General features: G+C 39.2%; 1 protein-coding gene across 1 annotated transcript in view; it reads left to right on the forward strand.

Moving 5' to 3' along the window:
- LOC139718796 (MAM and LDL-receptor class A domain-containing protein 1-like) overlaps positions 1–16243 on the forward strand; it is a 146700-nt gene that overhangs the window by 81243 nt on the left and 49214 nt on the right. The window contains exons 79-93 of the mRNA XM_071630260.1: positions 270–360; positions 1111–1251; positions 2426–2682; positions 3792–4041; positions 4552–4817; positions 5348–5552; positions 6540–6677; positions 7478–7603; positions 9587–9717; positions 10944–11028; positions 11919–12038; positions 12979–13125; positions 13685–13956; positions 15086–15341; positions 16011–16239. Coding sequence (XP_071486361.1) covers positions 270–360; positions 1111–1251; positions 2426–2682; positions 3792–4041; positions 4552–4817; positions 5348–5552; positions 6540–6677; positions 7478–7603; positions 9587–9717; positions 10944–11028; positions 11919–12038; positions 12979–13125; positions 13685–13956; positions 15086–15341; positions 16011–16239 — 2714 coding nt within the window. The remainder of the gene's footprint in view (positions 1–269; positions 361–1110; positions 1252–2425; positions 2683–3791; positions 4042–4551; positions 4818–5347; positions 5553–6539; positions 6678–7477; positions 7604–9586; positions 9718–10943; positions 11029–11918; positions 12039–12978; positions 13126–13684; positions 13957–15085; positions 15342–16010; positions 16240–16243) is intronic.

Raw genomic sequence — 16243 nt, forward strand, 5'->3', positions numbered from 1 at the left:
TTGATAGTACATAGTTTTTGTATCTCATTATGCTTTCATTGCCTTTGTCATCAGTATCATTCCAAGGTGCAATAATTTTGTATAGATATTTATGTTGATAATGCCTTTGAATATGTTTGTGAGAAAGCAATCATGCAATAAACAGTGCATTCCTAGAAACATGGCTTGATAAGTCATACACCTTTCCTTGAAGTCTAGAAATAATCCATGTTTGCAGTGCAAATAGTAATTACCATCCTCAATGTTGATTTGATTGTCACTCTGCACAGGTGAAATTCAAAGGAGTTGTTGGTAATGGAGATAGAGGTGACATCGCCATGGATGACATTGCTTTCAGCAGTGGTCAATGCCCACCATCAAGTGAGTTAGAAATCTATCAGCGCAAACTGTGTCACCTATTGATTCATCATTGTGATGTCTTCTAGTTATTTGATGTATTTCTGTGGTTCATGAGAAGAGTTTCCCCCTTGTTGTTTCTGTAACTAAGTGCAACAAAATTGATCAGTGAGTAAAATGAATGGTTGTACCTTGCTAATGATGCTGCTATCTTGAAATATCCCCTCTGTTAAAAATATTCATATGTTCATATTTTATTGTAACAGTATTGGCAGTGTTACACTCACTTTTATGATATTCAGGACCTACTGCCTGACTGCACTGACTGCCCTGACTGCATTTAAATTTCAATTCATTTCCATTCAAGTCAAGCCAGTTACATGTAGGTCAGGTCAATTTACAATAATGGTAGTTCAAGTTCTCAGTTTACATGCACACAGTTTTTTCACAAGAGCATTAATAACAGTCAGTCCATTTGTCTCAAGGCTTTTCATGTGTATGAAAAAGCAAATATTGCAAAGGCAGGCACCAGTGAAATAAGGTTATGCACCGTAATCAGTCTAATATGTAAAGTAACCCGTTAAGATGTTGAATGCAAGTACTGAGATATTCAACAACTTATTTTTAAATTCACAGACCTGCATGGACTACTGAATGGATAAAGAAATCAAATTAAAGCAGTTTCAATATCTCTATAGCTTCTATCACAAGAATTTAGCTCAAGCTGTGATTTGTATAAGTGTTATGATTGGATTTGATGCATTCTTTCTGTAGCATTCTGTGACTTTGAGACTGGAGATCTGTGTGGATTCCAGCAGGATCCTTCAGACGTCGGTGACTGGACGTTGGCCAATGGAGGGATGTATAACTCACCCTATGGACCGTCCAATGATCACACATTCCAGACTGCCTACGGTAAACTTTTCTTTATCCACAGAGTATACTTGAATACTCTTTCTAAAATTGCCTCATTAAAATACTCACAGTGGGCAAACATTTTTGTACAATGTACTGTATTATACACTGTAGTCAGTCCAACTGGATTCCTTTTAATATAATTTATTAGACACCATAAAAACTTTGTTATAGAAATAGATGCGGTTTAGCAATGCTAAATGCAGGAATCATCATGAATTTACAAACAAGTCAGGTGTTGATAGATACCCTGTGAATGTGTGTCTTTACAGGCTACATGGCATATTATTGTCATAATTTTCCTCTCTTTTTTTTTTTGCTCAAAAAGACAAATACATAGGGTGTCATAATTGTCTTTGAAACTAGCAGCGGGTTACTTGATTATTGTTTGAGACTGTTATTTGTTGGTTTGTTTGCTTTTTATAGTTACGTCATAGTTCATTTTATTATTGATTTTGACTATAAAGTCCTTGCATACATTAAAGCTTGATCAAAATGCTAAGTGCATTAATGTCGCAGATAGACAGATGGGTGAAGGAGAAAGGTTTGCAGTAACCCCATGTCATCGTTTGAGAATGATAAGGGCATTAGGTTGCCACTTGACCCATAGTGTTTAAGACAACTGAACACCCTGCTCATTCTCAACAGACAATGTGTATGTATGTACACATGGTGTTCCCGCAAACTTTTCTCCCTCATTTACTTCACCATGCAAACCTTTTAAAGGGTGTGTACAGTTCTGGTCGAGGTGAGGATTTAGCTTTTAACGTTTTGCGAGATATTCAGAAACCACTCTATGAGATGTCAAAGAGCATGCAATTCTAAGGGGTATCAAAAGTTTATTTGATGAAAATCGGTTTTGAAGTGGCTGAGATATCCAAAAACAACGTGAAACAAAGAGATCCTAATAAAGTTGTGGCCTGTAGTCTTATATTAATATTACCACTTTTTTGGATATCTCAGCCATTTGAAAACCAATTTTCATCAAATAAATGTTGAATCCTTCAAAAAATTACATGCTCTTTCATATTTCATAAGAGATTTCTCATTACCTCACTTTGGAATGTAAAAAACATGAATCCCCACCTCAACCAGTACTGTACAGCCCCTATAAGCAACACAAGACTTATTGGTGATCTTACATCATGTGTCGACCTCCTCTCTCTCCCTGTAGGATACTACATGTTTGTAGGCTTCCTACAGCAGAGTCCTGGCAACCAAGTCAGGCTCATCTCCCCTGTCTACCAGGCCACCTACCAGCGCTGTGCTAGGTTCTGGGTCTACCGCGACGGCCCCAGCCCCCCGGACCTCAGGGTCACGGTGAATGTTGGGGGATCCCCCGTGCTGACTCTGGTTGACGGAGGGCTCCCTCTTATGGGGAATATGTGGACAGTCATGGAGGCCTCGTTTTCCAGTCCTCTTGATTACACAGTAAGTTAATGTTGGCCTACGTGTAGCTGCTACAAAGTACATACATTTGTATGTGACCCTGCACCTCAAAACAAACAAAAAGTCGCCAGACATGAATTTTTAGTTAAGACCATATTCTGAAAGAGCAGACTTTAAGCTTTAAAATGATGTATAATTCAAATCAAATGGACTCTCCTAATCTATCTAAATATTGGAAAGAAAGCACAAACTCAGGAAAATTGTGAACTGAGAAAAGAGGCTCTGAAGTACAGTGTCTATTCAAGCGCTTAATCTTTACCAAACCGTGTTGGCTGTGCGATGAATGGGTCAAAAAACAGGAAGTAAACCACCAGAGTAACAACAATAAAGGGATTATCAGATTAAACTGAAATTAAGCACGCCTCATTAACACATTCTGTTCATAATTGATGCCAACTTCCAAAGCAGTAGCACTATCCTTTCAAAAGTTATTAGAGTTGAAAATGAAGAGTGTGGACAATGTTTTTTTCAGAAATGAAAAAGGGATTCTAAAGACACACTTACTCACACTATTCTATAAAAAATGTTCGAGATAAACTGCTAAAAAACACACTTTCCTGCCCGTTTTATGATACCAAATTTTAGCATAATGTAAAAGAAGATCCGCTCTTTCAGAAAATATGAAAAAGTCAAGTTCGGCTAGGTTGACCCATTTCACTTATTTTCAGTCCATACACAAAATCAGTGTGTGCGACTTTATGTTCGTTTTGAGGTGCATGGTCACATATACTTTGTAGATCAAGTGCTATATTTGCATATGTCGGTGTGCAGTTTTTGTTTTCTTGACACTGCAATATTTGTTCAAATGTTTCCAAAATTGCATGTGCAATGAATGTCTTGAATTATCTGAAAATACACAGTTTTTTCTTTCAATACTCATATGAGAAAATTTGAGCAGTAGTCAGTCATATTGAATGGTTAGAATGAAGCACTCAGCTGAGTTCTGTCACAAAGTCAACTGTGGTATGATTACAATTACTTCGAGAATCATGTTCATCTCATCAGAAAAATTTGTTATCCTTAGCAAGAACAATGCCGGATGTCAAGGTATCATGGTATGACAATGTTTTGGTCTTTCTGGTTCATCACAGATTGTATTTGAAGCCACACTCAATCAAGATGGCGTCCTAGCCCTGGACGACATCGACCTCAACAAGGACACCTGTGCTCCTGTAGCATCATGTGACTTTGAAGCAGACACCTGCTCCTATGTAAACATCCCCTCTGACTGGAACATTGGGCATAATGGGGATACGGACCAATTTGACTGGCTGCGACTCCAGGGGCCCAGCCAAGCGACCACTGGACCTTCTATGGACCACACCCGTGGAACATCGCTAGGTAAAGGTCAAGAGGTCAAAAAGAATTGATGCAGGAATACGAGATCATTAGGGATGGATCATAATGTATATTTAAATGTGATTCTTGTCATGAATCTCACTAGTTTGACAGCTGTGTGAAGAGTGAGAGAATCGCTTTACTCTCTCTGATAGTGCAATTTTTCCATTGATGTGAAATGTCATACAGTCAGTTACTATAAGCAGTATAGATTAAAATCAACATCATCATCATCATCAGTTTGGTTTTTACGTTCAAGCCTTTGTTTTGCAAAGTAGCAATTAAAAAAAAACAGCGGAAGATGTAAAACTAGCTGCATTAGCTATTAATCAAGTTCTTACAATAAAGTTAGGTTACGGTGTCACAATTGCTATGTTTTGCATGCTTGATTCAGGTCTGTGTTAGAGAAATTATGGTAAAATCAACTCCTTAGTTTGCACTTTAAGTGCTGTATGAATTTTCCATCTTTGGACATGGTGCCTCAAAATGCTAAATATTTTGCCCAACATGTAGGTTTTTACATGGTCCTGGACTCCTCCTCTCCCCGTTCCTCTGGCGATGCGGCCTGGCTGATGTCGGAAGCAATCATGGACTCCGGTGACAGGTGCCTGTCCTTCTGGTTCCATCTGAATGGTCAGGGGGCAGGATCCCTGACAACCATGGTGCGCAGTGCAGCCACACCCGACAACTGGACCCCTATCTCGACAATGTCTGGTAGCCAAGGGGACCAGTGGAACCACGCCCTAGTGACAGTGACTAGTGATGGCAGTAACTATGAAGTATGAAATGAGTGAACTTTAACCCTTAATTGACAAATTGTCCTTGGATGATATATCACTAGTGTAAGGCAACTGTTGTTTCCTGTAGAAAGAACTGTGTAGAGAGATAAGATGGGGTATGCATTGATTTAACTTGAACAAAGGCAATTAACTAGTGCACTTTTAAAACAGTAGTAATTTCGAGCATTGCATGTATCTACTAATGAGTGATAGACCAATCATAACAGGTTGCGAAGAAACTAAATGTACAGCGGTATATCTACACAAATAGGAAAAGATCAAGATTACAGGTTCTCACGACATTCAACTGTTTGCATGTATTTCTATCGCTGTTCTTGCCAGGTAATATGACTGATTTGTATATTTTGGCATTATATCGTATTTGTGTCTGATTTTTGGGGCTTTGTATGACTTCCACTTCTTTTCTTCTCACATATTATTGTTCATTGGTTTGTATTCTGTCTATTTTGTTTTTATTATTGGTTTTACTAATGATAAGTATACACACCCTATGTCTGTGAATATTCTAGATCATCTTTGAGGGCGTGGTCGGGACACCATCCCAGAGTGACATTGGTCTGGATGACATAGTCCTCTACCAGGGAGCCTGTGCCTCCCCGACACCGACCCCGCCCTGCCAGTTCTACTGCAATAATGGAGGCTGTCTGACGGACAGGACCCAAGTTTGTAACTTCCAGGATGACTGTGGAGACGGCAGTGATGAGCTCAATTGTGGTAGGAAGGTCCCAGGGGATTCAAACAGGATACTCTCTGTGTTTTGGAGTATTGCCTAATTGTATTGTATTATGTCTAATTTATAAAAAGATAACTTTGTTAAGAGAAGTCATTGAATATCAGTGAATGCCTGCCTCTTATGTTCATTATAATTGGTTATGATTAGCAAGGGGAAAAAAATATTCAGTTATTAATTCATATGGAATCTTGTACTCTGTAGATTATAGAAAATGGAACATATAATAGACATTGCATGTATTCATTATCACCCTGAACAAAACTTATTCTGAATTTGTTAATATTCTGAGGCAAATGTCATTATACAGTGTATTTGGTGGAGCAATGTTCAACAGGAAACTTATGAGATTAGCTGCTTTTCTAGATGATCAAATGTAAAGAACTGTCACGACTGTGTCATTCACCTATACCTTTCATTTAAGTTATATACTGTTTTGTGTTGCTGCTTTTTATTTCTGGAAAAAAAAATATTTATAACCACCCATATCATGATTTTATCCATAGGTCCTGAGAGTCCTATCTTACACTCAGTCTGACTTGAAATGACTGCAAAGATTGTGATTCCTCCACAACTGATATTATCTGGGGACCGTTTCATGAAAGTTGTCAGCCCTGACAAATTGTCAGTCTCTGACAATCACCATGGTAACAGTCAGTGACCAGAGCTTCTCAGCCAATCAAATCCACAGATTTTGCTGAAATTGTCAGAGACTCACAACTTGTCAGCGCTGACTAAATTAATGAAACACCCCCCAGATGTTCATCAGAGTGATGTAGAATTTTGCCTCTTTCTGTGCAGAATGATTAGTTGACCACTTCAGACAAACTTCCCCAAAAGATTTGATATGTCAAATAACACCTCTGTGTAAAAACATCCAACGGACATGAAATGCCATGTCCAAAGGTATGTCCAAATGTGTTTGTCATGTGTAGTCAATGCTTGTTTTGTTTGCCACTATGTTGCTTTAGGATCATGTGACTTTGAAGGAGGCTGGTGTAACTATACAGACTCCAGTGATGGGGGCTTCCAATGGATGATGGGTATGGGAGCCACGCCTACTGACAACACCGGTCCTAGCTATGACCACACCCTAGGAACGTCACTGGGTACGATTGCTTATTTTTTTGTGTGTATTCATAATTTGCATATGAAATGGTCCTCTCTCAATTGCAGTGATATGTCCTAGAGTCTAGATGTTTCGTGTGCGAGTTCTTCAGTGTCATTCTCTAAACTGGCTTAGACGTATCAGGGCAATTGCCTCCCAGAGGGCAATTTACCCCTGGATAAATGCTGATTAGTGATAAGGTTAGAGTAAAGATTAGGGTTTGGGTTAGGGTTAGGGTTCAGAGTTTGGGTTAGGGTTAGGATTAAGATTAGGGTTGGGATCAGGGGAAGAGTCCAGGGTAATTGCCCAGGGGATAATTGCCTAGACCCAGTGTAGATGTCATCTTACAAATTTGAACGTGGAAAGGTTACAACTGAGTACTGGCTGTTTCACACAATAAAAGTCTGATGGGTTTTTTTTCCAACAGTCCACTTACATTGTATTTCTGTCATACAGGATTCCCATGAAGATGTTTTCCTAATGCATCTCCAAGGCTTTTCCACCAAAATGATAATCATCTACAGACCTGCATCCCTTCAAACTGATTCAATTGATTCCTGTCTCCCATGTAAACACAAGAAAGTAGTACAATATAAAACTTGCATATATTTTGAAAAATAGTGTCTTAATGAAGTCTGCTGTATGACAATGTCACAATTGCAAGAGATCAAAATGTGTATATACAGTTTGTATGAAGGTAATGTAAAATTGTATAATGTCCTTGAAATTGTGTCAATACACATTGTACCTACATGTACAACCTCTTGTGCATTTTGTTTGCATTTGTTTGAACCCCCACAGGGCACTACCTGTATGTGGATTCCAGTACAGGATCAGGCTACAGTAAAGCTATCCTCGTTTCACCATACCTCCATGACTCCAGTCCGTCTTGCTTCCTACAGCTGTGGGTTCATCTCTATGGCACAGGTCTGGTTGTTGTTGTTGTTGTTTTGGTTTTAATGACATTTATCACTCAAAGTTGAGTATTTACGCCCTTTGACTTGAGTCTGACTCACTGTCTAGGGTAGCCTTTTGCCAAGACTCTCTCGCTGTAAGATGGCTATAATGGGCAAGAGAAGCGAGCCTAGCTGAGCGCAGCAACGCGAGGGCCTGTTGAGATCTGCTTCACACATCATCATTCATGACCACAGGAACCCTACTGAATAGTCATATTAATGGGTTCCTGTCGACCAATGGAATGGCATGCTCCCCATATCCACTGCGTTGTCTGGCTGTTTGCAGTCATCACTGACCACCTGTGGAGGTCTGTGGCGTGCATACATGGTATACATATCGGGCTCAAGCAGACTGGCACGCTGATTGGTCAACTTTTGCTCCCGAAATCGGGGAGCAAAATTTGGTAATTCAAAGGGCTGACAAAAGGATGCGGAGCAGATCTCAAAAGGCCCTCGCGCAACCCCACTTGGCTGGGCTCTCTTCACCGTATAGCAAGAGAGACTTGACAAAAGGCTATGTCTGATGCAGATCGCACTCCTCCACTAAACTCTGTGGTGGTCTTCTTATGAAGCCACTCATGTGTCTTTTTTTATCTCTGCCCTGTTTTATTGCTAGGAGATGACAAAAACAACAACTGCATGATGAAATCAAGCAATGAAATTCAAAGAGGCTGGGGAAAGTGACTGTTAATCATGTATTACATCTCACTGTTTTAACATTAGTATTAGCTTATAAAATGATGAGATTGCTGTCTTAGCAGACAAGACCAGCAGGAACTTACACTGACAAAGGCAACCTCGTGCACAGCTAATCTAGATAGTTTAGAATGAGGGGAAAAGTACTGAAGGAATTAAACATGATGTGCAACGTAGAGCTGCTAGCATACATGATCCTCAATCCAACGAAAACAGAAGTCAGCTTTCACCCATGGAAGATTCCCTCATTTAACTGAGTTTAAGAAAACCTATTGTACAGGTGTAGATGTTGCTCGTCTGTCAACATTATTTCCTTTGAACAGCTATATCAAATTAAGATTTAGACAATTATCAGTTGTGATAGACACTATCAGTTGTGCTAGCAATTACATGTAGTCCTTATCAGGGTGAAATATTTGTGACCCGCTACAACAAAAAGGTCCTAAAGTCGCGCACGGTCGAAGCCGTGAAAATCGAGTTTGAAGTCAGAGCATTAAAATTGTTCAAAACGTACAATTTTCTGATTTTGACATATTATTGGAGTCTGACATGTCTTCTATCATCTGTCGAAATTTTGAAGCAAAATGATGAAAGGAAAGACCAAAAAATAGCGTTTTCTGAGCCATGTTTTTTTGCGTTTCAACGAAGCAGAAACTGGTTTGAAAATTTGGATTGAGCGCCACAGATAGGCTCCGCCCCTAACAACGACAAGAGTGATCTCATTGCTCAGTTTGCTGCTTGCTGCTAACCGAAGCGTGAAGCTCGCACACTGCCCAGTCGACTGGTGCGTGCAGGCGGGGTGCTCTATGCTCAGCCGTTTCTCACATCCTGGTCACTGATTGGTCGGTGAGGAGACCGCCGACGCTGTGCTTGAATGAACTTTTCGGGGGTTGCTAGGGCTTTAATACCTTCTATTGTCCGGAGCTGAAAACTGACTTGCGTGTCCCTTGATCGCGATTGCGTCAAAAGGAAAACTTTTAGGGCGCTTTTCTCGAAACAGTGATTTCCCAGACGTCTCGACATGCTCTCTTTTAAACATCGATATCTCCGCAGCCGATTATTTTTATAAGATGTGTTATATATCAATTCAAAGCAGAAAGATTAGGGAATTATGTCATGCAATTTTCAAATAATCGACCGCGCCCGACTTTAGGATCATTTTGTTGTAGCGGGTCACATTTGCTCTTCCTCTACTTATTTATTTTTTTTTTACATGAAAGTTTGAAAATTCATGGCACAATATTTCTTTTCTGCGCAGACATTGGAAGTCTTGGTGTATACCTGAGATCTGGTCTCTCCAAGACGTTGCTAATCTACCTAGCTGAAGACATGGGCAACCAGTGGAACAGAGTCGACCTGGGTGTCGGCCGTGTGAAAGGAATGTTCAGGGTACTACTAAGAATCACTTCTCTGGATCAATTCACCTACACCATCTGTGCCCCCTGTTCACACAGCAGTAACTTGCCAAACTTTTATCAGCAGTCAGTGTATAGACCATTAAAAAAAAACACTCATCTATTCAATTTGTATGCACACTTTTTGTATGCAAACCTGCAAACAGCCGTAAAGCTTTCCTAATACTTGAAGACCCAATAAAGCATCAAGTGCTGGATGATAACCAACTAAATTCCAAGTTTTTCGGTGGGAGGGGCGAGTTGCAAAGCTTTTTACTTGATCATCAGGGAAAAGCCATGAATCGCAATACATGTGTGAACCAGCATGCTCCTCACAAAACCTTGCTCTAATGTACAAAATGTAAGTTTAAACAAATCCACTCAGATGATGATAATGTGGCAGTTAAACACATTCAATAGAGATCCATAGCTGGCATGATAACTATTTATTCACATGATCCACACATGATCCCAGCGTGATTTTTACATGATTTACACATGATTCACACATGATCCACACATTTTCCACATATCCACATATGATTCACACATGAACCACCCTTACTGTGCTTTACTCACTGATTAGCAACAATGTCTTGTAAATGAACTCTCAGTGACCAGAGATTACCGACCCTCTAATCCCTAGTGTCATCATGACCTTTTTGTTGCACTGAGGTATTGGTGCACCTGATTGCACTGACTAACATGTGACTGCGTTGTAGGTCCAATTTGGAAAGGGCACACTAGTGGATGTTAAATTTAGCTAGTCAGTCACAATTTATATTCAGGACAGAAGTATCATTTTAACACATTCAAATCTGTTGTAATGAATTTACATTTTCACACTGTCAACTAGTGCAATGTTGCCATATACATGTGCTGTAAAACACGATATATTCGCAGCATGAAATTTTTGCAAATTGGAGCCGACATGCTTTTTTGTGGCATGAAATTTTTGCGAATTGCCACTGGCATTCAATGCATATAGTGTACATGTAGGTATGAACTTATCGCGTGCATTTTAATTTCGAGAATCTTGGCTCTCGCGAAATTAAAATGCATGCGAACATTCCTCGTTTTACAGTATATGTATGAAGTGTATTCACATCTACTATAGATTACTTAGTGCTGTGTGCATACATACAGTGATCCTGCATGACTCAGTATATGTGTAAAAAGAAATCCTGCGTGACCGTATCTTTCTCTTTATCTTGATCTCAGATTCATCTTGATGCTATTCGCTCCTTTGATGTATTGGGTGATATTGCAGTCGATGACATCACCTTCAGTGGCTGTGGCTACCCAGGTTTGTGTGCACAGTTATTTTTCCTATTCTTGCATAATTTGTGACCTCACATCACAAATCCAACAAAAAGTTGCACACACCAATTTTTACGTGAGGACTCAAAATAGGTGAAATGGGTCAACACAGTCAGTCTCGAGTTTTACATATACTCTTACAGAGCAATTCTGCTTCTTCAATATCCTTATGTTGGGAGCATATAACAAATGGGAAATTGTATGTTTTTTTAAACATGTTTTTGTAGAAGATTTTGATTAGTTATGTATTTTACATTTCTTTAAAAAAAAATTTACAAACTCTTCACTCTGAACTGTAACACCTTTTGAAAGATTGATGCTACTGCTTTGAAAGTTGGTGTTAGGCATGGATGGAATGTGTCAACAGAGCGTGCTCAATTTCAGCTGAATCTGATAATCCCTTCAGTGTTGTTGCTATGGAGTTCTACATCCTGTTTTGTCCTGTTCATTGCACAGAGCACGGCTTGGTAAGATTAAGTGCTTGAATAAAGACACTATACTTGAGAGCATCTTTTCTCAGTACACAGTTTTTCAGAGTGTGTGCTTTCATGCCAATATTTAGATAGGTTAGGAGAGTCCATTTGTATTGAGTTATACATCATTTTAAAGCTCAGAGGCTGCTCTTTCAGAATCTGCCCTTAACTAAAAATCCATGTCTGGCGACTTTTTTTTTTTTTTTGATGCAGGGTCACATTTGCGTGACTGCACAGTCTACTCTGTTACTTTGTGTTACCTCCTTCCAGCATGTATTTCAAAATGTCCAAAAGTATGGCCCATGCCTTTTGATGAAGATAAATTTGTCACTTTAAAGCAATCAATTCAGAATCAATGGAGTGCCTGAAAATAAGTCTGATATTATTTATTCGTGTTATACAGCCCCCTCTGCACCCTGTAGCTCCTCACAGTTTGAGTGTGCCAACCAGGTTTGCATCGATGCGTCTCGGATCTGTGATCTCAGCGATGACTGCGGCGACAACTCAGATGAAACTGACTGTGGTGAGAAATCTGTGTACATATGATTTGTTAATGTTTGCTTTATTGCGATTTGGCAAAGTGGAATTTATTCAATCAAAGGAGATGTTGATATTGTCAGGACAGTGATTGTAAGAATAATATGGTATCGTTTTGCTGGTGTAGATTCTATAGATTTAGCATTGCCTTCACAGGTACTGTATACACAAAGTGAAATTCAGTAAACAAAAGGAGATTTCAACATTGTCAAGATAAACATTTTAGAATGATATGTTACTGTAAAACATGATACCTTCGAGGCATGACATTTTCGCGACTTGGAGCCAACGGCCTTTTTTGCAGCATTAAATTTTCGCAAATTGCCACTGGCATTCAATGCATATAGTGTAGACAAGAACTTTTGCATGCATTTTAATTTTGCGAATCTCGGCGCTTGCGAAATTTGTGAAATTAAAATGCATACAAATATCCCTTGTTTTACAGTAATCGTTTTACTAGGGTAGCTTCTATAGGTGTAGTATTGCCTATGCATGAAAACACATATTAAAGGGATAGTATAGTATTGGTGGAGATGAAGATGGGCTTTTATCTTTTTGCAAGAAACCAAGAAACCATTTATGAAATGATACAGATCATACCATTCTACGAGGAATTCAAATTTTATCAGATGAAAGTCAGTTTTGGAATGGCTGAGACATCCTAAAACAAAGTAAAACAAAAAAAAATCTTAATAAAGTTGGGTCCCACCTTTTATTAGGATTGCTCTTTATTGGATATCTCTGTTGTTTCAAAACCAAATACATGTAAGAGTTGAATTCCTTTTGGAGTTACAAGCTTTTCATATTTTATAAGAGGTTTCTCATTTTCTCAACCAAAAAAATGTTTGAAACCTGAAGTCAGGTCTCAACCAAAACTATACAATCCCTTTATTTTAATTTACTGACATCCGTCCTTCTGTCCACAGAGCTGTATGAACAGTGTGACTTTGAGGCTGGTATCTGCGGCTGGGAGCAGCTGACCAATGATGAGCTGGACTGGTACCGGTTTGCTGGGATCTCCCCCTCCTCCTGGACCGGTCCTACCAGAGACCACACCACGGGGCTGGAGACCGGTAGGGTGATGCCTAGATGGGTGCACAAGAAGATGCTCCTAACAATGACTTACAAACTTTGAATAGCAATGATGGTTCTCATAATAAACAGTTTTACAGAGTATGATAAAAGTGATCCTGATGAAGTTAATGGTGATTGTGGGAGGAATCATGATTCTGTGTGTACAATATGTACATTGTACAAACTGTATATGCGGTAGAAATTCACATACAGTCTTGCATGTAGTAGTAGTAGTAGTAGCAGTAAAAGTAGTGTGAGTAGTAGTAATGGTTAATAATGATAATATGGTTAATGATAATGATAGAATTGGTAATTGTGTCTTTCATGACTGTTATTATTGATATTATAAATGCAATTATTATTATTATTATTGTTATTATTATTATTATTATTATTATTATTATTATTATTATTATTATTATTATTGTTATTATTATTATTATTATTATTATTATTATTATTATCATTATTATTATTATTATTATTATTATTATTATTATATTCATCATATTAATAGTAATATTGATAAAAAGTTCACTATTATTTATTTATTTAAAGGGACCTACCTCTACCTGGAGACATCCAACGGTAACCATGGCGACCGTGCACGTCTTGGTAGCCCCATCCTCCAACCCATCCCCCAGTCTGCCGCTACCACATGTGAGTTCCGCTTCTATTACCACATGTATGGTGAGGACATCAACTCGTTGTCCATCTACACCCGAGAAATCATCAATGGTCCCCTAACGTTGCTATGGCAACGGGTCGGAGAGATTGGAGATTTTTACGAGAGGGCAGACATTGTGCTCACCAATCGTAATCCTTTCCAGGTTAGCCAAACATACTTTTCTAATCCCGCCTCTGTATGCTTGAGTTGTCTCATACCATTCATTTCCATCTACAGCATTATTTTGACAAAGAACTCTTACAAATTTGTACCTGCCTTGCCCTAAGTGTCTTCCATTTCAGTTTCAAAAAGTTTAGAATACAATTGTAGTCAAAGTTATCACAAGCCCAACAGTTTTTTAAGTAAATTTATACCAAGTTCACCTTATAACCATGCTACATATACCTGTCTGAAATATATGTTATGTATTATTACAGTGTTTTGTATGTACATGACTGTGAACGATAGAACCTTAATAAACCAAAATGAAGTTCACTTGTAGCTGCCAAGACAAGTTAATTTCCTCACAAGCCAAATGCAGGCAAATGATATACATGTAGAGGTTGTACGTAGGAAATTCTGAAAGTTGGTCTCTAGATTAACCCTTGACATATGTAGAAAATTTAGTTTGTGTTTAATGTAAGAACCTGAAAATGTAATGTATGCATGTACGTGGAGAGAGCCATAAGTTTACCAAACCTTTTACTCCATATCACGCCACTGGGCAAAACCATCATCTCATATATTTTGTTTGCGTAATTCTTTTTGAGTTGGGATTTGAAAGAAAATTTCATAGCAAGTCATTGAAATTTGCAGATGAGAATCACAGCGATAGACAGGAGTGTGCCAAAATTGCTGCTTACAAATTGTGTGTTTCTGTAACAGTACCTAAATCTGTTCCATTCACAGATTCAAGTAATACTCATGCACCATGAATATCAATCCACTTTTAAGAATTGGCAACCTCAAATTACATCATGTATCAGACTTGTGCAGTATCATACAGGGAATAGCGTATCATATCAAACTTTCTTACAATGCCTGTATTGTTCATTTCAGTAATTTAGCATGTAATATCGAACACTGTTTTGTGAGAACTTTGTATGCATTTTCATAATATGTCATTTTAAGCCGTTGAAGACTCATCCCAAGTATACTCAGGCAGGCATCTATGGGAAATGCGTGTTGTAGTAAATTCAGTCCGTCCTCAACGGTTGAAGCTGTACAGGAAGTGAAGATATTCCCATACTCTGAGGGAGGCTTAATGTGTTTCTCCCAAATTTCCTCCGTAGGTCATCGTTGAGGCGACTCGTGGAAGCGATATCCGTGGCGACATTGCCATCGATGACACCAGCTTCAGCAGCGGCTGCACCTTCCAGTCAGCCCCTCTTCCATCAGTGACCACGCCCATGCCTACCGTTGCCGTGACAACCCTTCCTCCCTGCCCACCCAACTCCTACCAGTGCCAGGATGGTTCCTGCATCGACATAGACATGAGATGTGATAGTTCACCAGACTGCCCCCTGGCTGAAGATGAAGCAAACTGTGGTAAGCAGGAAGAGTGCAACTTGGGACCTACAATGTACGAAGCAGAAGGGCCTTAATGTTGGGGGTTGATAAGCAGCCTGGATGACCTTCTGCTTTTACAATGACAGAGACATCAACCACAAAGAATATGAGAGGGAGATTCTTGTGCCCAAAAAGTGATATGAAGTACATTTTTGGTTTTGGTAATGTTCAAGTTTTTTATCTATTCCTCCTTTCCGTTTTTCTATGAACTGTTATTGAGTCGTAATTTCCAATTTGCCTACTTGTAAGTTCCCACTCAGTGCCAAGTTCTCGTCCTCCAGTGTGATATCTATTGAAAAAAAAAATCATTAACAGAAGTTGACTTGAGCAAATAAGTTTGTAATTGATCTTCAATCAAAATGGGAACTTAGGCAAATGATTTTATCACTGGAATCAGTTGTGCATCAAATCCAGCAAGATCCTATAAAGGTACAAACCTTATGCAAATGAAGTGAAAACATGAATGTGGCACTCTGGTCAGGTGAGTGACCATGGAAAAGGTCAGGTATAATAAAGTTACATAGGATTCTAAGAAGCCTTGTAACAAAATTTTTGATGACTGCAAATGGCTGATACTGACATAAATAGTGGGATGGAGTGAGTTAACCTGACTACTTAAGTTATCTCAGCTTTCTTATCTTTCCACAGGCGCTTGTGACTTTGAGAGCGACACGTGTGGATGGACAAGTTTTGACAATGGTCTCTACGTGTGGCATCGCACGGCGGCCAGTGACGCCCCTGTGGGGAAAGCGCCCTCTACTGACCACACGCTGGGAACAGCTGCCGGCTCATACATGTTTGTGGACAGCGCGTCAGGAACCTTTGGTGTGAGCGCACTGCTGATAAGTCCACCCCAGCTCGGCAGGACTGGACAAAGGTGA

This window comes from Diadema antillarum, unplaced genomic scaffold, assembly GCF_040938485.1.
Source record: "Diadema antillarum isolate AM-2024a unplaced genomic scaffold, OU_Dant_1.0 scf00000099, whole genome shotgun sequence".
NCBI classification, from domain to species: Eukaryota; Metazoa; Echinodermata; class Echinoidea; order Diadematoida; family Diadematidae; genus Diadema; species Diadema antillarum.